Source organism: Macrotis lagotis, chromosome X (assembly GCF_037893015.1).
Source record: "Macrotis lagotis isolate mMagLag1 chromosome X, bilby.v1.9.chrom.fasta, whole genome shotgun sequence".
In the NCBI taxonomy this organism is placed as follows: domain Eukaryota; kingdom Metazoa; phylum Chordata; class Mammalia; order Peramelemorphia; family Peramelidae; genus Macrotis; species Macrotis lagotis.
This window is the reverse complement of record NC_133666.1, coordinates 649,763,629-649,786,746: the sequence shown is the minus strand read 5'-3', so window position 1 is coordinate 649,786,746 and position 23,118 is coordinate 649,763,629. Positions and strand designations below refer to the sequence as shown.

The 23,118-nt window shown below is 44.3% G+C and overlaps 2 protein-coding genes and 1 pseudogene across 8 annotated transcripts in view; 2 read left to right on the top strand and 1 right to left on the bottom strand.

Moving 5' to 3' along the window:
• FKBP8 (FKBP prolyl isomerase 8) overlaps nucleotides 1–12,962 on the bottom strand; it is a 54,025-nt gene extending 41,063 nt beyond the window's left edge. The window contains exon 1 of one of the 3 annotated variants that reach the window (XM_074204743.1): nucleotides 12,767–12,962. The gene's annotated coding sequence lies outside the window, so the exon portion shown is untranslated. Of the gene's footprint in view, nucleotides 1–12,312; nucleotides 12,427–12,766 lie in introns of those variants that run through there. The other 2 variants (XM_074204741.1, XM_074204742.1) reach the window with 2 other exon arrangements.
• LOC141501084 (ubiquitin-ribosomal protein eS31 fusion protein-like) lies at nucleotides 2,836–3,779 on the top strand (annotated as a pseudogene).
• Nucleotides 12,963–13,162: 200 nt separating the features above from the next.
• On the top strand, nucleotides 13,163–21,825 carry KXD1 (KxDL motif containing 1). 5 transcript variants are annotated; one of them, XM_074204745.1, is made up of 6 exons: nucleotides 13,216–13,292; nucleotides 15,283–15,404; nucleotides 19,306–19,458; nucleotides 19,674–19,720; nucleotides 20,540–20,749; nucleotides 21,511–21,825. In XM_074204745.1, the coding sequence occupies exons 1-6, from the start codon at nucleotides 13,248–13,250 to the stop codon at nucleotides 21,519–21,521; spliced, it is 588 nt and encodes a 195-aa protein (XP_074060846.1). In that variant the 5' UTR covers nucleotides 13,216–13,247; the 3' UTR covers nucleotides 21,522–21,825. The 5 variants fall into 5 exon arrangements, with proteins under 5 accessions (XP_074060848.1, XP_074060847.1, XP_074060846.1 ...); XM_074204747.1 differs by having other exon boundaries at nucleotides 13,163–13,235; nucleotides 20,540–21,825; XM_074204746.1 differs by having other exon boundaries at nucleotides 13,185–13,250; nucleotides 20,540–21,825.
• Nucleotides 21,826–23,118: the final 1,293 nt, after the last annotated feature.

Sequence of the window (23,118 nt, the reverse complement as noted above, 5' to 3'; positions counted from 1 at the left end):
TTCCTCTAAGATTATCCCAATTTTATCAGTTAGATATAGATGTAGATATTATGTTTGACCATAGTTGTTTGTAAGTTAATCTCCCCATTAGCCTGAGAGCTCCTAGAGAGCATGGTCAATTTTTTTTAATTAGTTTTATCTCCAGTACTTAGCATAGTGTCTTGTATTACTGTTCAGTCATTTTTCAGTCATGTCTGACTCTTTGTGACCCCATTTGGGGTTTTCTTGGCAAAGAGACTGAAATGGTTTGCTATTTCCTTCTCCAGCTCATTTTACAGATGAGGAAATTGAGGCAAACTGGATTAAGTGACCTGCCTAGTAATAAATCTATTAAGTGTCTGAAGACATATGTGAATTCACAAAGTTGTCCAGGTCTAACTGGGTATTCCAACACGTTTATATTAAATGAAATGGGAGGGGGTCATTATTTATCTCACCTAGGCAATAAATGTTTATTGTATTGCATTCATTGAACTGAAATTCTGCAGATGATAGGGAACCATTAAATTTTGTTGAGTAGGGGAATAACAATCAGGCCCTTGATTTAGGGAGATCAATTTGACAGCTGAGTGTAGGATAGACTGGAGTGGGAAGAGATTTAAGGCAGGCCAACCAACCAGCAAACTATTGTAATAAGCCAGATGTGAGGGATGAGGGTCTGGACCAAGATGGTAGCAGTGTCAGAGAAGAGATAGGGGACAGCTTGGTAGATAGAGCACCAGCCCTAGAGTGAGGAGGAAATGAATTCAAATTCAACTGAGACAGGATACTAGCTGTGTGACCTTGGACAAGTCACTTAATCCCATTGCCTTGCAAAAAAAACCCCACAAAAAAAACACAAAAAAAGAGATTTTACATAGATAAAATTGATGAGTATTACATAGGATAAAAGAGCATAAGAAAAGAAAATAAGCAAATATGCATGCTGACACCAACAACTACCAACAAAAACAACCTAAGAGGGGCAGCTAGATGGATAAAGCACAGGTCTTAGAGTCAGGAGTACCTGGGTTCAAATCGGGTCTCAGACACTTAATAATTACCTAGCTGTGTGGCCTTGGGCAAGCCACTTAACCCCATTTGCCTTGCAAAAATAATAAAAAAAAAAAAAACTAAAAGAAAACCTAAAAGATTATCAAGGATTATACCCATCAAAGGATTATACTTTCTGTTCTTTACCCATTATTAATCATATTCCCCTCCCCCAAAGATGTGTATTTGAATTTGAGCTCAGCAATATCCTTATAATCCTTGTTTTCTCAATCTTTTTAGATGTACTTTACTTTGTGTAGAGTGTTAAATTGTCTAGGCCAGATGTGAAATTAGAAAACATGGTTTCAAATCCTGTCTTTTTAATTTAGGATTTATATGACTTTCCACAAGTCATTTTATCTCTTCTGAGACTCAGGTTCCTCATGTGCAAAATGGAGAAGTGAGATTGTCTCTTAGTAATAGCAATATTAAAAGATAACGAATTGGGAATGACTTAGCTGTTCTCAACAAAAAAATGATCCAAAACAACCCTTAAGACTCATGATAAAAAATGCTATTTCTTTCTCCAGCCATTTTTTTTTTTTAGGTTTTTGCAAGGCAAATGGGGTTAAGTGGCTTGCCCAAGGCCACACAGCTAGGTAATTATTAAGTGTCTGAGACCCGATTTGAACCCAGGTACTCCTGACTCCAAGGCCGGTGCTTTATCCACTACACCACCTAGCCGCCCCCTCTCCAGCCATTTTACAGAGGAGGAAATTGAGGCAAACAGGGATTAATGACTTGTCCAGGGTCACACAAGCTAGTGTCTGAGTTTGGATTTGAACTCAGGAACAAGAGTCTTCCTGACTCCAGGTCAACTTTGCCATCTAGCTGCCAATCTTTCCCATCCCTTGGCTATTTATTCTTGGTACTTTCAGTCATACTTTCTCTAGGGGAGGTTTTCCTGTGGCTTTTTCCCTGGAGATTCCAAACTTCTCACTGACTCTAATCTAGTACCTTGGGCCTATTATTAATTGAGAGGATAAATTACACCTCATAATCTCTTTTCCTCTGGCAAAACTAACTGGATGACCTTACAGGTTATCTCTTGGTTCTGATGATAGGGGCAACTTTTTTGTTTCTGATAGGTTTGCCCCACATTATTTCATATAAGTCTACTCATATTTGTCTCTTTGCCTTATCACTGTTTGTCCTTTCCCCAAATGAATAGGTTTTCTCCTCCCTTTTATTTTTTCTACTCTTCCATACCTGAACATATAGATGGGGCAAGTTATTGGATCCATTATACCTCCTGCCATATAATCCTTTTACTCTTCCCTGACTGACTCTTTCCCACTCCCCATAGCATCTGCTCCAAAACCTCTTTTTTTTTCAATTTTCCTTCCTCTTCCTTCTCAGCAGAAGCACTCCCCTCATCACTGAAAAGACGAGGTTATGCCTCATCCCAGTTCCCTATTTCAAATTCCCTTTCTTTGTTTCCATTTTTCTGGCCATTTTTCCTTAGCAAAATCAAGTTTTCTACTTGTGGATTTAATCCTATCTTCTCTTATCTTTGTGAGTATGTGTGTTGTATTGTTGTATTGCCTTTGTAGGTTTGGTGTATCCACATGGACATATTACCTATGTCATTGGCTCAGCTCAGGGATTCTGCAAAAATTGGCCATTTAACTAACTACTCTGGGTCTGTTTCCTCATCTAAAAATGGAGAAGTTGAGTTAAGATGATGTCTTTTCTAAGATAATTGTGCTCACAAGGGGGTCAGAAGAAGTGATACCAAGATACCCTGAATGTCTCATTGAAGAATTCTAGAAATGATTGTACAGCATGGGAGACACTGGCACAGAACCACTCAGCATGGCGGGCCCTCATCAGAGAGGGTGCTGCAGTCTATGAGGAAGACAGGATTGAAGCAGCTCAATGACATCTGTAAGTTTAGAATACCCATCCCAGGTGTCCACATGAACTATTTGTGTCTGACCTGTGGTAGAGCATTCTGAGTTTGTATTGGTCTGATCAGCCACAGTAGGACTCACTGTAATTTGTCTTAAACATAGTGATGTCATTTTGGTCTTTTTCAATAATGAAGGACAAGAATCGTTTCTTTTAAAGTGCTTAATTCAATAGGCTCTCTATATAATAATAAGTATTTGCTTATTCCTTCCCCTCCAGGAACTTCTGCCTAAAGAGAACCTAGAACCAGGTGAGTCCTCTCTCAAAGCCAGAAGCCAGAAGAGTAACTCTCCTCTTCCAAGGCTTTAAAAGGCCATCAGAGGATCTCTCTTTTGAATCCACCATCAGTGGGTGGACCCAGCACCATGAGGCAGATTTTTGTGAAGACTGATGGGGAAGACCATCACCCTTGAGGTCGAACTGTCTGATACTATTGAAAATGTCAAGCCAAGATACAAGATAAGGAAAGTATTCCCCAGATCAACAAAGACTGATTTTTCCTGGCAAGCCACTAGAAGATGAACGTACTTTGTCTAACTACAATATTCAGAAGGCATCTACCCTTCATTTTGTTCTGAGGCTTCCAGGTGGTGCCAGGAAGAGAAAGAAGAAGCCTTGCACCACTCCCAAGAAAAACAAACATAAGAGAAAAAAAGGTTAAGCTGACTGTTCTGAAGTACTAAAAGGTTGATGAGAATGGTAAGATTAGCCACCTTCAATGGGAATGCACTTCTGATGAATGTGGTGCTGTAGTCTTTATGGCTACCCATTTTGACAGACATTATTGTGTCAAGTGTTGTCTAACCTACTGCTTCAACAAGGCAGAAAACAAATAAATGTGTTAATAAAAAAAATTCAACTATTAAAAAAAGCCCATCAGAAGATTGTATAATTTGTTCCTGGGGGTGATAGGAGCTACTGGAGTTTATTGAGTGGCATAATTGGGTGGGTGGGAAGGGATGATACATCCCATTGAATTAGAAGTGGTCAGATTTGTGTTTTAGGAGGATTACTTTGGTAGCTTTAGTAGATGATGGATGGGAATGGGGAGAAACCAGAAGGCAATATTTGAAGGGTGAGGAAATAAGGGCTTATACCACAATGGCAGCAGTGAGAGGGGAGAGATGTTATGAAGGTAGAAATGATGGAAGTTAATAACTGATTGGATATGGGGAGGGGGGAGAGAGAGAGAGAGAGAGAGAGAGAGAGAGAGAGAGAAGAGTCAATGAAGACACCTTCCATGGAGGTAGACATGCATCCTAGTCCCTTACTGAGGGGACATAGGGAATTCCTTTGATTGGTCACTAGTGAGTGTCTGGGGCTTGCCTACAAGATGCTTGGCAGCAGAGTTAGGGAAGAAATATTTACTATTTATAGGGGGATGCATCTGCCCCCTCTATGACCTATTAAGAGTGAAAACAACTCACCCATTTTTTTTATCCCTTTGTTCCCCTATAAGTCCTTGAATATATAGACCAGATCATTGTACATGTAACATGGAGTAGAAGAGTTGAATTCTTCTTCCCTTCATGTAAGGGGAAGAAAAGGAATATTTTTGTAAGGAAAAATGATAAAAAATAAACTTTAATCAGTTGACAATAAAGGTGGGGGCAGGGGAGAGAATATAGAACTCAACATTTTTTTTTGTTTGCTTTTTAGATTTTTCAAGGCAATGGGGTTAAGTGGCTTGCCCAAGGCCACATGGCTAGGTAATTATTAAGCGTCTGAGGTCGAATTTGAACCCAGGTACTCCTGACTCCAAGGCTGGTACTCTATCCACTACACCACCTAGCCGCCCCAGAACTCAACATTTTAAAAGATGAATGTAAAATATTTTCTTACATATGACTAAGAAAAAATAAAATGAAAATTAAAAAAGAAATTCTTAAAAAGCACTGAGTATGAAGTTAGACTGTGCCAACTTAACTGTTGGGGGATCCAAAAAGAGACAAAATAATCCCTACTCTTAAGGAGCTCACAATCTAATGTGAAGAAACCCTATCTCTGAGTTAAACTGGGGAGGAGAGATGCATACTGTCGTGGGGAACTATTTGAAAACTTCCTCTCAGATGAATGCACTGTGATAACTTATTTGAAGGTCGGACAGTGACAGGAACAATGATGGTTCCAGGACATTGTGGTCCATCAGATCATTTGAATGTGGCAATTTTTAGAATTTTGAAGTTGATGACTAAAGAAAACAGTTAACAGGGGACTATGGAAACATTACATAATGACTACTGACCTGTTAGAAAATTGAATTTGTCGAATTTATCTCATAAGGGGTAGATAAGTCACTGATCACTAAAAGCTTTTGAGTTGAGACTGAATGTGTGCCCCATCTTCCTTATAGACATGCTAGAGTATGTCTACTCTCCCCTATGCAGTATTGGTGGGAGAATACAACCCAGTTTATGAGTTCTTGGACCATGATTATTCCTGTTTGGTCTTCTAATGAGTGCTATAATTAGTTCTGTTCTTGCCTACTATTGAGTACATGTTAGGATTATTATTGTTTTTATCTTATTTAGTAAATTTTTGTGTTTAAGAGTTAATGGTATTATAGTGAGTGATTTTGAGTAAATGAGAAACACATGAGTGGGGGTGGGGGCTAAGGAGCTGCAGGCCCTAGTAGTGGGCTTAGATCCCCATAAACCAGGATATCCCTAGGACCCTATAGACATGGATTATTACTTCTCTTGGAACTTCAAGTACACCAGAATAAATTCAAATTAGGTTGAGAGAGTCATCCCAGAAAATAGGAGGGTTCATATCATGCATGGGCTACAACCACACGAGTAGAAAATTGTTGCTTTCAGGAGAAACATATGGCAAACAGCTTAGGCTTGTTCAGGCAAGTCTGAAAGGGATGTTTCTATATCTCCAGTTTCTACATGCTTCCCTTTTGGTCTTTTTCTTTTCTGAACACAGATTGGAAACTAAAGATCACAATATCCCTGCTTCTAAGTCCAGAGACATTGACAGCACGAACCCCAAGCTGAGGGGCACCTCTTGAGTAGATCAGTAACTATTGCATTGTGAAAGAACATTGGCCCATAGTCAAAAAGACCTGAGTTCAAATCTAGTTTGGACACTCATTCTATGACCTTAGACAAGTCACCCTACTGCTATCTGCTTCAGTTTCCTCCTTGGTAAAATAAGGATCACAATATCAACCTATCTCCCAGGGATGTTGTGGGGATCAAATGAGATTAATATTTGTAAAAATTGCTTAGTAGAGTACCTGGCCTATAGAAAGCATTTCATAAATCCTTATTTCCTTCCCTCTTTGACTCAAGGAAATTTGACTCAAGAAAAATGGTGGGACTTTTTTACACCACACTCTCTGGCTTTTTCTGCACCTTCCTTTTCCCTTCCCCCTCACAGCCTGAGGAGAATCACTGTTCCAAAGCTTGTTTTGGCTCATGTCTAGGGTTTCCCCAAAAAGGGAATTGATGCAGAACAAATGTAGGACAGCTATTTATTTCTTCCCCCCAGAAGAAATTCTAAAAATTCAAAAGACTCACAAATGTACATTGACAAAAACTTAAATATAAAGCAATTGCATAACTGGGATTAAGCACTCCTGAGACTTATGTAACCTGGGGTTCAAGTCTGGAAATTTTAAATAATACTCTTCTCATTGGTGGAGAGGAGGGTGAGTCAACATTGCCTATCTGCAAGAGGGTCTAAGGTGGGGGAAGAGCTTGTAAGAGGCTAGACATCTTTCTGCCTTCAGTTTTTTGAGAGAAGATGAACAAGGATCCAACCCCTTCCCAGAAGAGGGGAGAGACAGAGAGGGAGAGGGAGAGGGAGAGGGAGAGGGAGAGAGAGAGGGAGAGGGAGACAGAGAGGGAGAGGGAGAGGGAGAGGGAGAAAGAGAGAGACAGAGAGAGACAGAGACAGAGATATAGAAACAGAGACAGAAACAGAGACAGACAGACACACAGAGAGACACAGAGAGACAGAGACAAAGAGATGAGGAGAAAGAGAGAAAGAGATGGGGAGAGATAGATGAGGGGGAGAGAGATAGAAAGAGAGAGAGTCAGAGAAACAGACACACAGTGATAGGGAGGGAGAGAGAGAGAGAGAGAGAGAGAGAGAGAGAGAGAGAGATTGTGGAAAGTGATAGAAATGAAAAAAAGCAAACACCTGAGCAGATTTCATCCCTGGAGATTTTTGGGAAGTTTTTTTTTTTGGATGATATTAGGGATTTCTAATAGGAGAGTTCATTCATTCTGTGTGTTTTCTGATATATTTTTATCTGTATAATTTATCTGGTTATTGTATGCTATATGCTTGGATAAATGCCTTATATAATATTCATTATTTGTGATGTGTATATGTATGTGTGTGTATAACTAGCATTTGAAAGGGACCAAATTTTTAGATATAAACTCCTTTTCCTTTTCCTCTTTAATTATATAATAATAGCTACCATTTATATAGCATTTTATTTACCAGGAATTATGCTATACATTTTACAATTATCATCTCATTTGATCCTCATAAAACCCTGGGAGGTAGATGTGGTTATTATTCTCCTTTTATAGATTAGGAAACTGAGGCAGACAACAGTTACAGAGCTAGTAAATGTCTGAGGCTGGATTTGAACTCAGATCTTCCTGACTCTGGGTACAATGCTCCAGCAATTCAGAAGCAATTTAAACCTAAGAATATAATTATTTCCCAGTCTAGTAATATTAGGATATAATTCTAATCTGATATCTCCTTTCCAGGAAAGAATCAAAAAATTTCCCTTGGAGAAAAGGAGGTATTCAGAGAGAGATATAGCTATTCATACCACCCCTGTGAATTGCATTGAGACAACACATGAGGAACATATAAACTATAATTGAAGCATTAAAATATGAGACATTTTGTGAAACTGATAAATTTGAATTTCCCTTTCATTTCAGCTCTGCTGAAGTTGAAATGATTCCCTCCTTTTAAAGAATTTTAGCTTTGAAAGGGAGGAGGGATAGGGGAGATAGTGAATTTGATTGTACCTAGGGAGGGCTTTTAAGAATTGGAGACATTTGGGTCTGTTTGTAGGAAGGAAGGAAAAGGAACCAATAGGCAGATGGAAAATAAAGATTAGAGAGTTGACAGCAAGTCTGTTTTCTGGGAGAAAACAGGAAGGAATAGAAACAAGACTACATTTTAGTAGGGTTGACCTTGGGAAAGAGAGGGGCCTTCATCAAAGACTTGAGTTAAGGAGGACAATGCCAGAGAGGATGATGCATGATGAGAAGGGGGGAAAAGGGAGTTCATAGCCAAAGTCTCCATTTTTTCATTTAAGTATGAGTCTTTACTTATCTGAGTGGGGGTCAGAAGCTGGGGAATGTCAGAAGCTTGAGAGAAGAAAAGTTATGGAACAATAGTTAGGGTAAATGACATAGAAAATCAATTAATGAAAAGCAGAAGGATAGTCTTGTTTCACTGCAGGCCCAACTGAGATTAGATTATATAAATTTGTGGTGGATCCAGACAGCATGATCTTATGACTTCCTCCACTGGTTTCAGTGGCAAGTAAGTAGAAGGAAGAGAAACAGTTGATGGGACCTACCATATTTCCCCACATATAAGACACTCCCTATATAAAATGTACCTTAATTTTGAGGCCTGAAATTTGGGGAAAAAATTACATAAAGTTATTGAATTCAAGTTTTATTCTTCATGAAATTCAAAGACCTTCTGCTCATAACTTTCAGGCATCTTTTGAGCAAGTCTGGTACATGGACACAAGCTTAGTCTATTCTGTTTCATGAAGCTGAAGCATCATTTGTGTCTTCCTTGGAAATTAGTCACTTCTTTCTCATCAGCAAGTCTTCTGGTCTCCTGCTGGACCATCTTTGTGGACACAGGAATTCCACTTGCCCTTTGCTCCTCAATCCATCTCTTCTAACTCAGGTCATTTTGCTGACTTGCTTCTCATGGCCTTCTTCTACAGGGGCATCTTCAGTCAAGTTTCTTCTTCCTGTAGCCAGTCTTGGATTGTTTTCTCATTTGGAGGAGGACCAAACTGACTTTTAACAGTACAATTTCCATTCACTTTGGCAAACTGGATCACTTTGCACTTGAATTCAGCACTGGACAAAAATCTTTTGAGCCATTTCTGGATAGAATGTGGCAAAACATAACCTAATCTGGTAACAAATGCGAAACAATGAGTGCAAAAACAAGTGTGAAAAAGCAGGAAACGCAAGTAAAAAAATTCTACAGCCACTGTATAAGATGCTCCCAATTTTTATATGCCAAATTTTTCGAGAAAGGGTACATCTTATGCATGGGGTAAATATGGTAGGTAGATGTGGGGGGTGCAGTCTAGGATTGGGATTGGACAAATTGCAAATGAGGACAAAACAAGGGAGAAAGAAATTGAAGAGTAGTAGATAGAATAGCTATGAGCCAATTCACCAAGGGGTGGAGAATGGGAAAGGAAAAGAGTATATATATAGAGTCAAATAGATGTTGTCTGTCTTAGAAAAGTACTGAGAGTGGAGGGCCTGGAGATCACATTGAGAATGAATAGGGTTGGAGATACAAAGGCACAGGGACAGGTGGAGTAATTTTTAAAACTATGACCAGATAAAGGAATTTCAGAGTTCTTGGGAAATGGAAGACTTGCACATGATGGAGTGGAGGAATAGGTCATGGGAGTTGAGTAGAATGAGGAAATGGAAAGTCAGATGTAAATGCAGACTGAGGCCTGCCCTGGTGTCTCACACCATATCTCCATGCTAAGGAGCTGCCTCTGGGAAAACTGTAAGAGAAAGACCTTGGAGGGACAGACTGGAGCATATGGAGACACATGCTAGGTCTGGTCAGCTAACCATTTGGTGAACAAAAGGCTCTTGGGTTGATTACAAAGTCATTTAAAAAGGTCTGCAGATTGAAGCATACTTTTTTATTTTACTTGTTTTACTTTGCTCCATATTTTCTTTTGCAACATGGTTAATATGGAAATGTTTTGCATGACATGTTTAATCTATAGCAAATTTCTTACTTTCTCAAGCAGGGAGAAAGGAGAGAGATAATTTTGAGTTCAAAATAAGAAAAAAAGAATGTTAAAAATACTGTTTACATGTAGAGAAAAAATTAAATGGAAATTAAATGAAAACAAACAAAAAAAAAAGGGTTGCCAGCTTCTGCCTTCTTTTTTAACCACAGTGAACTCGGGAGAGTTAAATAGTCAGGGAAGAAAGTTGATAGAGTTTATATCTTGTGAGTGTGAAAGGGCTGCTTGGCATATGGTTGTTCACAACAGTTCAACAACTTGACCTGAAGAACAAGATTGTTCTTTGGTCAGTCATTCAGTCAGTCAGTAATCATTTAAGTGCTTATTATCTGCTAGATGCTATTAGGGATTGGGAATACAAAAGATATATCCCTTGCCTTCAAGGAATTTACAATCTAATGAGGGAAACCACATATTAACAAACATGTACAAAACAACCTCTATACAGGATAATTAGGAAATAACAGGGAATGAACTTGGAGAAAGTGGGATTTTGGTTGGGATTAAAGAAAGCCAGGGAGTTAAGTGCTAGAGAAGAGGAAGCAGAGTATTCCAATTCTGGGGGATAATGCCAGAGAGAGAATGACCAGAGATGAGAGATAGAGGGTCTAATTAGTGAAATAGGCAGGGGACTAGAGTCACTGGAGATACTGTCTGAGATACCAGGGCAAGCCTCAGTCTGCATTTACATCTGACTTTCCATTTCCTCATTCTAATGAACTTCCATGACTATTTCTCCACTCCAGTTACAGCTGTCAAGAGGCAGGTGTAAGAAAACTGGAAAGATAGGAGCAGGGTTTGTATTTGCCCCTGGAGGCAAGAGAAAGCCGCTGGCTTTTTTGAGTTGTTATATGTATGTATCCACATGTCCGTGTGTGTGTGTGTGTGTGTGTGTGTGTGTGTGTGTGTGATATGATCAGACCTGAAAGAAAATCACTTTAGTGGTTGAATGGAGAATGGATTGGAGTGGGCAGAGACTTGAGGCAGGCAGGATCCCTCCCTACCCCATTCCACACTGAGTAGATTACTGCAGTAATCCAGGTGTGAGTTGATGAGATCTATACTAGAGGGGTCACAGTGTCAGAGGAGAAAAGGGGAAGAATTTGAGAGATGCTGCAAAGATGAAATCGAAAGGCTTTGACAACACCTTGGACTTAGGGGTGGGAGGAGGAAGGAAAAGTGAGAGATTAGTGAGTACAGAATAATTCCTAGGTTGGGAACCTAAGGCACTGGGAGGATGGTGTAGTCCTTCAAAGTCACAGGGAAGGTGGAGAGGGTTTAGGGGGAAAAAGTGTTCTGTTTTGGATATAATGATTTTAAGATGTCTATTGGTGGAGTTAAGATATCTGAAAGGAAAATGGAGAAGAAAGATTGGAGATTAGCAGAGAGGCTGGTAATTAAATCCATAGGAGCTGATGAGATTAGGAGAGAGAAGAGGGCCCAGGACAGAGCCCAGAGGGGTGCTTATGGTTAGAGGGCATGATCTGGAGGAAGATCCAACAAAGAAGCCTGAAGGGGAACAGTCAGAGGGGTAAGAAGAGAACCAGGAGAGAGCAGTATCCCGAAATCCTAGAGAGAAGAGAATATCAAGGAGGAGAGCGTGATCCACTGTATTAAAGGCTGCAGTGAGGTGGAGGAGAATGAGGATCACTAGTGACTGGGGTAGGGGGCTGAGGACATGAGTTTCAGAGATGATTTCATCTTGCAGAATGATGAGTTTATTGTAACTGAGAAGTTCTTTAGAACAGAACATCAGAGCTAAGCAGGAGCTTAGAAAATAGAAGGCAGAATGTCTCAGTTGATAAGATAAGCAGTTAGGTTGCACAGTTTGATAAGTTTAAGTCTCCTCTCCAGGTGTATGACCCTGGGCAGGATATTGAATTTCTATTTTCTTAATATAAGATAAAGATAATAATAACTCCCATCTCCTAGGTTGTTGTGAGAAGATATTTTTAAATCACTTAGTTTGATGCTTAATATGTTTAATACATATTCCCTCTTCTAAGAACAAAGGTGGGGGATAGGGAATGGGAAAGAAATGGGAGGGAACTAAAGAGATCATCTAGCCCCAAATCTTTTTTTTTGTTTGTTTGTTTTGCAAGGCAAACGGGGTTAAGTGGCTTGCCCAAGGCCACACAGCTAGGTAATTATTAAGTGTCTGAGACCAGATTTGAACTCAGGGACTCCTGACTCCAGGGCAGGTGCTTTATCCACTATGCCACTTAGCCGTCCCCCAAATCTTTTTTTCTTTAATATTTTAATACCTGTACATCAATATAATTGGCTTCTTTTGTAATGCTAGGTGTTGTGTATTATCTAAGACCATTCTGAGAAGGGGGGTCTCTCACCTGATTGCTACCTCCCCAGGCTTCAGACCCCCCCAATCTCTTGGCTCCAAGTATTTTCTCTGGATGTTCCCCATCCTACAGTGATCTTCCTCTCAAGCTCTGCTGGCTTTGCTGACTTCCCTCAGGTCCCAACCAAAATCCCAATTTCTAGAGGAAATCTCTGGAGTCCACGGCCTCCCCCTCGGCTAATCATTTCCTATTGACTTGCTCAGACCTTGCTTCAAGTTTGGCTTATTTGCATGCTGTCTCCTGATTGGGCTGTAGGCTCCTTGAGGGCGGGGCTGTCTTCCGCCAGGACTTAGAAGGAGCTGGATGTTTCCCTTTGACTGACAGGGGGGTCCAGGACCAACCAGGAGGAAGGACTGGTGAAGTCTGGTCCATGCTCTCACCTGACGGATGGGGAAATGGTGCAATAATGATAGTGATAATAATAATAACCCCTGCAGGACTTTACCTCACTTAAGCGACACAACAATGATTCTCCCCAAATAAGAAACCCAGTTGAAGGGACTTAGCCAAGGTTTCACAGCTTCGAAGTGTCTAAGGTTGTCTTCTTGCCGCCAGGGCCCTCTCCACTGCCCGGGTGGCTAGCTGACCTCCGGAGGGGCCGGACCGCTTGGCCACCCTTTGGAACTCCGGGCCTCTCAGCGGCGCCCCGCCCCCTCCGCTGCCTCCCAGGCCCCGCCCCCGCCGGCTCCTCCCTCAGCCTGGCCCCGCCTCCCAGACCCCGCCCCCACCGGTCTCCGCCCCCATTTGTCCCCGCCCCTGGCTCCTCCTCCCGGACGTCTCCATTGGCTCCTCCCTGCCCCGCCCCGGCTCTCTGGTGGTGACGTCATCCGGAGCCGCGTCGGGCTGCGGCGCCATCCCGGAAGTGCCCGGCTCCCAGATGCGCGGCCGCCGCCGCCGCCGCCGCCGCCTTTGCAGCTGAGTCAGGGATGGTGGGCGCCGGCGGGCCGCGGAGCGGGAGGGAGCGGGAGCCGGTGCGGGCGGGCCCAGCGGGGCGGGGGGCCCCGACCCCGGGCGGAGGAAGTGCTGGGGCCGCTGAGGATGCCCGAGGCCAGAGGTCTGAAGTGTGGCCTGGGCCCAGGAGCCAGCCCCAGCCCTGGGAGGCGGCGCCCCGCGGCCGGGAGCTGGCACGGGGGTGGCAGAGCTGGGAGGGCCCTGAGAAGGGGGGTGTCAGAGCTGGGACACCCTGAGAACTGGGGGTGTCAGAGCTGGGACACCCTGAGAACCGGGGGTGTCAGAGCTGGGACACCCTGAGAACCGGGGGTGTCAGAGCTGGCACACCCTGAGAACCAGGGGTGTCAGAGCTGGGACGGCCCTGAGAACCGGGGGTGTCAGAGCTGGGACACCCTGAGAACCGGGGGTGTCAGAGCTGGGACACCCTGAGAACCGGGGGTGTCAGAGCTGGCACACCCTGAGAACCGGGGGTGTCAGAGCTGGGAGGGCCCTGAGAACCGGGGGTGTCAGAGCTGGGACACCCTGAGAACCGGGGGTGTCAGAGCTGGGACGGCCCTGAGAACTGGGGGTGTCAGAGCTGGGACGGCCCTGAGAACTGGGGGTGTCAGAGCTGGCACACCCTTAGAACAGGGGATGTCAGAGCTGGGACGGCCCTGAGAACTGGGGGTGTCAGAGCTGGGACAGCCCTGAGAACCGGGGGTGTCAGAGCTGGCACACCCTTAGAACAGGGGATGTCAGAGCTGGGACGGCCCTGAGAACTGGGGGTGTCAGAGCTGGGATGGCCCTGAGAACTGGGGGTGTCAGAGCTGGGACGGCCCTGAGAACCGGGGGTGTCAGAGCTGGCACACCCCTAGAACAGGGGATGTCAGAGCTGGGACGGCCCTGAGAACCGGGAGTGTCAGAGCTGGCACACCCTTAGAACAGGGGATGTCAGAGCTGGGACGGCCCTGAGAACTGGGGGTGTCAGAGCTGGGACGGCCCTGAGAACTGGGGGTGTCAGAGCTGGGACGGCCCTGAGAACTGGGGGTGTCAGAGCTGGGACGGCCCTGAGAACCGGGGGTGTCAGAGCTGGGACGGCCCTGAGAACCGGGAGTGTCAGAGCTGGGACGGCCCTGAGAACTGGGGGTGTCAGAGCTGGGACGGCCCTGAGAACCGGGAGTGTCAGAGCTGGCACACCCCTAGAACAGGGGATGTCAGAGCTGGGACGGCCCTGAGAACCGGGAGTGTCAGAGCTGGCACACCCCTAGAACAGGGGATGTCAGAGCTGGGACAGCCCTGAGAACCGGGGGTGTCAGAGCTGGCACACCCTTAGAACAGGGGATGTCAGAGCTGGGACGGCCCTGAGAACTGGGGGTGGCAGAGCTGGGACGGCCCTGAGAACTGGGGGTGTCAGAGCTGGGATGGCCCTGAGAACCGGGGGTGTCAGAGCTGGCACACCCTGAGAACTGGGGGTGTCAGAGCTGAGACACCCTTAGAACTGGGGGTATCAGCTGGGACATTCTGAGAACTGGGGGTGTCAGAGCTGGCACACCCTGAGAACTGGGGGTATCAGTGCTGTAAAGGCCCTTAGAGCCAGGAATGCCATCTTAGCCTAAAGAATGGCAGTGTTGTGAGGGCCCTTTAGAACAGGGAATGTCAGAGCAAGGGATACCCTTAGAACTGGGAATGTCAGTGCCAGCAAAGTCCTTAGAACAGGGAATGTTTCAGAGGAGTCTCTCTAGGAGAATCCAGGCACTTCTGAGGTGTCAAGCCCTTTCTCAGAGTCCCTCATGGCAGCCTTCCTTCTGGCAGAAATAGAAACCCCAGTGGGGACCATCTGGTCCTTTCTGGGCCACAGCCTGTTGGTTGGGAAGTCCCAGATTCTGAGGGATGCTGTTACTAATAAACAAAATCTAGTCTAGACAGTTCCAGGTTGAGAACACTATCAGGAGAAAGAAGGGTGGTACCAGCAAGGAACATGCATGCCTGCCTGGCTGGTCTCTGTAATCTCTGCCTTTGGCTGGTCTATAGGCCGTGGAGGAGGAGGAGGAGATGGAATCCCCCAATTCTGCCTCAGGGGTGTTCTGCAACCGGATTCTCAGCATGGTGAATTCAGAGGATGTAAATGCCATCATTCTGGCCCAGAAGAACATGTGAGTCAAGTCATCCATCCATAGTTATCCCTCCACCAAGAAGCTTTTATTTGATACCTGAAGATCTGAGTTCAGATCCAGCCTCAGATACTTATTGTCTGACCCTAGGTAAATTACTTAACCTCTGTTTGACTCAATTTCCTTAACTGCAAAATGGGGTTAATAACTTCACCTACCTAGCAAGGTTGTTGTAAGGATCAAATGAGATAAATATTTGTAAAGAGCTAGATTAGCACAGTGCTGGTATGTAGTAAATGCTTATAACCTCCTTTTCTCTTCCCCCTTCTCCCACCTGTTGTGTGCCAGTCAATTTGCTAGACCCTGGAAAAACAAAGACTATCAAAGAAGTAATTGCTATAACTATTAAATTATTAAATAAAAATTAATAGTAAATATTAAAGAAATAATAAAAGGAACAGTTCCTGCCTTCAGGGAGCTTACTTGTTAATGGAAAATGTAACATATACCTGTATTGGTATAAATGACATTATGAAAATTCAGACACAACTGAACAATAACAACGATAGGGAATCATGGGGCAGCTGGGTGGTACAGTGGATGCTGTGCCCTGGAGACAGGAGGACCTGAGTTCAAATGTGGTCTCAGTCAATAATTGCCTAGCTGTGTGACCTTGGGCAAGTCACTTAATCCCATTGTTTTAAATAAATAAAAAATCACCAATAGGGAATCACTGGAGTTTATTGAGTAGGGGACTGACATGGTCAGATCTGTACTTAAGGAAAATCACCTTGTTGGTGAGTGGAGGATAAATTGGAATAGGGAGAGACTAGATCCAGGTTTATTAACTTGAGGGGATGAGATAGTTTTAAAAATTAAGGTGATTTTATTTTCTCCTCTGAATCGTCTCCCTCTCACATCTCCCTCCTTCCTCCCCATGGAAAAAAAGCAAGAAAAACAAAATCCGTTAAAATATGTATAGTTGGGGGCAGCTGAGTGGCACAGTGGATAGAGCACCAGCCCTGGAGTCAGGAGGACCTGAGTTCAAATTCGGCCTCAGACACTTAATAATTACCTAGCTGTGTGGCCTTGGGCAAGCCACTTAACCCCATTTGCCTTGCAAAAATCTAAAATAAATAAATAAACAAACAAATAAGTAAATTAAATAAATAAAACATGTATAGTCAAATAAAACACATTCCTTGCATTATTGTGAATTTCAGGATTCATGAACTTGGATAGAAAACAATTAACTTATCTCTAACTGAAATTTAGTATTTATTTCAATAATTTATGTAGATTTGAAAATTATCTTTACATTGTAATTTAAAATGATCTTTATATTCAATAGAAAAAAAAGAAAAATCACATTAAAAATTTTTTAAAAACAATGTATGTAGGCAACAAACATTGAGAAGGGGTGCCAGGGGCATCACCAATTTACCAGAGGAGTCTGTAATGCCAAAAAAAAAAAAAAAAGGTTAGGAACTTTGGATAAAAGGCTGGGAGACCATGGTATTTCAGGAGTCCTTGTGAAAATTGATGAACTAGACTTGAATGGTAGTGAGGTGAGTAGAGGCAAGGGGCTTATTTGAGACCCACTTGATGAAGTGGTAGAAATGACAAGCTGAGTGAATTATGAATAGGTTAAGTAACAGGAAAAGTGACCCTGAGGTTGTGTACCTAGGTGACTGAAAGAATAGTGGGGCCCTTTGTCAGTAGTTTTTAGGATAATTTTGAAGAAGGGTGGGTTATTTCTTTTTTTTAGATATACTGTTTTTGAAATATCAACAGGATTTCTAGTTGAAAATGCTCACTGACTAATTTGTGATTTAGGAGTAAAACTAAGGCTAGATGGATAGACTTGGAAGTCTTCTGCATAGAAATGTTCATTGGCTACATGATCTTTGAGAGCTGATGAGGTCATGGGTAGAGAGAAATGAGAAGAGGGCCTGAGGAGGTGAGTTGGGATGAGCTGGGGGAGATTGAGCAATGGCAGTTGGGCATATAGGTGAAGAGGATGCAGGAGACAGTAGTGTTGAAAAGACCCAGAGGGGCAGCGGTACTCAGGAAGAGAGAATGGTTAGCAATGCTGATGATGCAGGGAGGTCTGGAAGAAGGTGTGGAGGATAGAAAGAAGTTCATTCTATTGGGCAATATGTTTTCAATTGTTAACTTTATAGAAATCATTTTCAGTTGAGTGATGAGGTTCCACTGGATAATGTTTGTCCTTCATTTTTGAAGAAGACCATGCTAAGTGCATGAATTGGATTTGAGTGAAGGGTTGCTATGCGAAATCACTAGCCTCATTTACTCCTCCAGGTGCCAGTCCATCTCCACTGGAGATGGCCCTGGATTTGAGGCAATCAGGGTTAAGTAACTTGTCCAAGGTCACACAGCTAAGAGTCAAGTATCTGAGGTGAAATTTGAACTCCCATCCTCTGGACTCAAAGGTCAGTGGTCTGTTCACTGCAAGACTCATCTTCCTGAGTTCAAAAAGACTCTTAGGAGGTGTATGACATGCAAGTTGCTTAACATGTTGGCCTCATCTTTAAAAAATAAATCAGTAGGGTTGGAAGCCCGGTGGCAAAGTGGGGAAGAGTGATTGAGAGGAGATGGAGTGAAGACAATAAGTATCCACAACCTTTTCAAGGAATTTGACTGGAAAAAGGAAAGATTAGGGTCTCGGGAGCATTTAGAGGGATTGGCTTCATTGAGGAGAAGCAGTCCCTCATCCTTAGGGAGTAGAGGAAAGGGAAGGAAAGCATCCCAGGCTGGGAGATGAGAAGGGGGAGCTCCCATGGAGTGGCCTGGTATGGTTGGTAAAGTATGGGTTGATCTCCCATTAGTAGGAGAGATAAGACCTGCACTCAGATCTATCACCTGAAGCTATAGACAGAGTGGATTTGAGTGCCTGAGAGACTTGGAAAATGCTCTTGGAGATTCTAAGAAGGAAAGGCTAAGGTCACTTCCTCACAGAGCCTCAGTTTCCCCCTCTGTAAAGTGGACCTGACTCCATCTCACAGGGTTGTTAGGAGGCCCAAATGAAGAAGTGTTGTGTAAGCCTCAAATCTGATAAAATGTCAGTAGCTTAGAGTATTATTATTGTGATTGAAAGTAGGTGTAAAAAGGGGACAGGGTGGCACATTAGCCAGGAGGGATGGCTAGAATTTTAGCCAGTGGAACTGAGGAGTGGGAGGAGGGAGCAGACAGAGCTGGGTAAAGGGTGTTAGAAAAGAGTAAAAAGGGAAGATAGGCACAATGCTGGTGAAGTAGGTTCTGTGGTTATTCCCATGTTTCCATGAAGAAACTGAGGCAAATAGAAGTCAAACGGCTTGCCCAGGTCCCCCCAGCTAGTAAGAGCTTGAGGCTGGGTTTGGAGCCTGGAGTCAGATCCTCCTGACTTCCCAGCTCCAGGCCAAGTGCTCTAATCGCTTGGCGAACTGGCAGCTTCTGATGACTTGGCTCTAGCACAGCCATCCCCTGTGCACTCTAGGGAACAGCCTGGCTCTCTGTCATGATCTCTCTCATCTGCAATTTCCTCATCTGTAAAATGGAGAATAATAGTCAAATTTATACTTCCTGAAATGACAGACAAGCAGGTTATGTTCTGTGTATGTAATAATAATAATAATAATAATAATAATAATAATAATAGGAATAATAAAATCCAGCATTACAGTGTGCTTTAAAATTTTTATTTCTCTCATTTGATTCTCACAGTGACCCTAGGAGGTAGGACATGCAAATAGTTTCAAATGAGAACATTGAGGCTCAAGAGGGTGAAGGGACTTGCACAGGTCCTGAAGCAAGTAAATGTCCTGGGCAGTATTGGAATGTAGTCTTTTTGATAACAAATCTTGAGCCCTATCACCTCCCCTCCTATGTGGGTATACAGGTCTACTAATCTGATTTTCTTCTTCTCTGGACTTCCCACCCTCAGGCTGGACCGATTTGAGAAAACCAATGAAATGCTCTTGAACTTTAACAACCTTTCCAGCGTGCGCATGCAGCAGATGAGTGAGCGTTTTATACACCACACCAGGACGCTGATGGAGATGAAGAAGGACCTGGACAGTATCTTCCGCAGACTCAGGTTGATGTCCAGCTCTGCCCTGCCCCCTACCCACTCCAAGGGGATGGGGGTCTTTGGCCCTGGGAGCCTCAACCGCCTAGCCAAGACCAGAGAACTTGGGAGTGGATAGGTAGGGAGAGTGAGGGGCAGCCAAGACGGTTATACCTCACAGGGGATGTGAGAGTGACTTGGATTGAGAACTTACATTGTCACTTTTTTCATCCTTTTCTTTTTAGGACTCTGAAAACAAAGTTATCAAAGCAGTATCCAGATGCTTTTAGTAGTAAGTATCTCTACGACTCAACCAACTCTGACTTTTTGTGACCTGGGTTCTAGCCCCCCAACTAAGACACTTTGTGTCCCAAGGGCCTGGTTCTGGCATCCATATTCTAAAGTCCTCCCTGCTCTGATATCCCATGCTCTAAATCCCTCCCAGCTTTGACATCCTGTGTTCCAAATCCCTCCTAGCTCTGACATCCTGTGTGTTCAAGGGCCCTTCCAAACCTGACATTCCCTTTTCTAAGAACCCTGACAGTCTGTGTTCTAAGGGCCCTCCCAGCCCTGATATTCTGTGTCCTAAGAGCCCTTCTTTAACTTTCTGTTCTCCTAGCTCTACTATTCCATGTTCTAAATTTCCTCTCTTCTCTGAAATCCTATGGCTTATAGATAATAGGCTGTACCAGGTATGGTATTTTATATTCCATCCTACTTAGAGTTTCCTCTGTGACCTAAGACAAGTCTTGATTGCTTCAGCTGTAAATTGATGGGGAGAGAGGATCTCAAAAGTCATTTCCAACAGTAGAATTGTATGGCTTTCCATCCTCAGGCTCTCCAAGGTACCCCTACTCCTTATCTCAGACCAGCTTGCTCCAAGTCCTACACTTGAACCTGAACAGATTCTTGAGGAGGTCTCACAGTGGGGCTCAAGTTGGTGGGGAGCTGGGTCTGTGCATGCAGATGTTCTGCCCTCTTGGGGTGCTTCTGAGGCATCTCCCTCCTGGTTGGGCTGGGCCTCATACTAGTCCCCACCCTTTTAGTTCCTTCAGGAGAAACATTTTCCTAGCTCCTATGACTTACTTGACTGATGCTCTCTGCTTAACAGATATCCATGAGTCTCCTATCCTCGAGGAAGAAGATGATGATGTGGACCCTGTCCTGGCCAGCTCAGCTACCACCATTGCTACCTCAGAGCAGAGCACGGGGTCATGTGACACAAGCCCAGACATTATCTCCCCAGTCCTGAGCCCTGATTTTGAAGACTTATCCCAAGGTCGGCTGGACTCCCCAGCTGTGAATGGAGAGAGCCTGACAGGTGATGATGATGATGATGATAGTGGTGGTGACAGGGCCCAGGAGTAGGAGGGGCTGTCTCCATCTTCAGTCCCAAGGAGTCAGCACACCATGGGGTGCTTAGGGTCTGTGCATGCAGACCTTCCAGTGTCTTGGAAATGGGGTCCTGGCTGGTTGCCCCACCGCTTTGAACAACAGACCTGGAGGAGATGGTTCCAGAAAGGATTCTTGTCTGGCCTTTGGGGGCCATGGAGCCTCGGTCCTGGCCTGAAGCCAGGGGTGGGTAGGGGAGGCAGGTCTCATTGGGGAATGGTCACACTGTGGGTTTCCCCAGTTTTGCTAATGCTTTTTCTCTGGTATCTTTCTTACCAACTTCCTTTCGTCCCTGACCCCCAAGCCCACTCCTAGTGTTTCTACACATATGAAGTTGTCTGAGCTTTTCCAGACCACTTCTTGGGCTCCTGACATCCCACAGATTTGAGTCCTGGGAGAGGAAGGAGACTCATGAACTTTCCTGGGCAGTGTTCTGTGCCCCTCTCAATAAGTCTGCTCAGAAACTCAGAGCCTGACTCTGGGAGGCTCATAATTTTGCTTACACGAAACCTCCCTCTTCCCAGTATACTGCCCCCCCCCCCCATCACACACACACACAGCTATACAGACACATGTAACCCATTATCAGGCACAGGCACATACCTATACATGTATTTGGGCTTACACAGGTACAAACCATACTTAACACAAATTAAGCACCAAGTATTTTCTTCTGTTTGGTACCCTTAGGGCTTTTTTGAACATGTAATATTTCTGAGATGGAAATTCAAAGGAAGTTGTTTACTCTCATGGACAGAGTTTGAACAGAGACCAGCAACTATATGTTTCCCTTTTGAGAGAGAAGGTACCACCAAGCCGAGGCTGCTCCCTCCTCTTCTTCTTCTTCTTCCTTAACCCCCTCCTCAGAGTCCTCAGCTCAGTGTGTAGGGACATCTTTGGAAATAAAAGTTTAATTGCCTATTTTTGTACCCTAAGTTTACACATACTATGGGGGAAATAAAATTCTCTGATGCTACAAAGGTCTGTCTGAATTGTGTGTCCTGCTTCCTTTCTGCAATGTGGGCCTTGGGAAATGGACAAAGGGGCAGAACCATGGGAGCAGGGGTCCTGGCCTTGGCACTCCCCATAAAGTGCTGGGACTGGCAGCAGCAGCTGGAAGACAGGCCAGAAGTTGAGTTCTCAAGCATCTGAAGAACTGGACCATGGAAGGAATTTTCTCTTTTTTCAGTACAGTCAATGCTTGGTGTGTGATCAGGCCAAACTGGGGTTTACCAATAGGATGTTCTGCCCTTGAGGAGGGGCTTTTTATTGGACTGTTGCGGGAGATGAGGTTGGACAGGTAAGCTGGGGCCTGGTGGGTAATCAACGTGAATACTGGTACAGTGCCCTGGAGGAGGAGCAGGACCGGGGATCTGGGATTGCACTGGTTCAAGGCACTGGAGTAAGGTGACTCCCTTCACTGAAGGAGCTCATCCCCTTTTCTGTGCCTCTCAGAGTTGCTTGGGGAGAGGGGGCACAAGGGGGTTGTGACTTCTCTAGGGTCTTCCAACAGACACTGCAGATCTCTGTCCACTGCCACAAATCAGTCCCTAACCTCCAAGAGCTTATCCTAAGGGAGGAAGGAACAACTGCAATATGGTCATAAGTAAGCAGATGAAAGGGTCTATATACAAGATGAATTGAATCCTTGAACTAAACTGTGGCAACAGAGGGGGCCATGTAGAGGAGGTGCAGTTTGAAATGAAGGAAGAGCTGGGAGTGCCGGAAGAACCAGTAATGAGGGAAGGCATTTCAGACCTTGAATAACCAGTTTGGGTCTCCTCTGATCCACTAGTATTTACGTTTTGAGCAGGGAAGGGACTCAGTTGGGCTTTGGGAAGATGAGAGGGAGGTGAGCTATGCAAGAGAGAGGGATTGGATGGGTAGCGAAATCATAATCTAGAATTTGAGATCTTAGAAGAGGTCTTGGGCCATCATTTTACAGTGGGGAAACCAAGGCTTGGGCTAGGGAAGTGCCAGTGGGGTTCAGATGAACAATTCATGCCAAGGGAAGTGATGTCAGAACACTTCATTATGAGGACTGGCTCTGTGTGGCTGCTTCACCCTTCCTCCTTCCCCTAGGCAGAGATAGAAGTGGGGAGACTGTGCTCCACCTCTAGGTGAAGCCACCTTCTAGGAAGCTCAGCCTGCATCTTGCCATCTGCCGGATGGCTGCTGAAGAGGCATTGGCACCTGAGTGTGACTTAGCAGGTTTAACACGCTAGGGCTGAGCTTTCCTGATCAGCCAGTGAATGAATGAAAACTTGTCTTCACCTCAAGGTTTTAGCGGGCCCCTGA

Excerpts from the sequence above, each read along its gene's own strand:
- KXD1 (XM_074204744.1), top strand. The coding sequence starts at position 13,248 with ATGGTGGGCGCCGGCGGGCCGCGGAGCGGGAGGGAGCGGGAGCCG. Across the intron at positions 19,459-19,673 it reads AGTATCTTCCGCAGACTCAG|GACTCTGAAAACAAAGTTAT; the intron begins GTTGATGTCCAG and ends TTTTCTTTTTAG. Across the intron at positions 19,721-20,539 it reads GTATCCAGATGCTTTTAGTA|ATATCCATGAGTCTCCTATC; the intron begins GTAAGTATCTCT and ends TCTGCTTAACAG.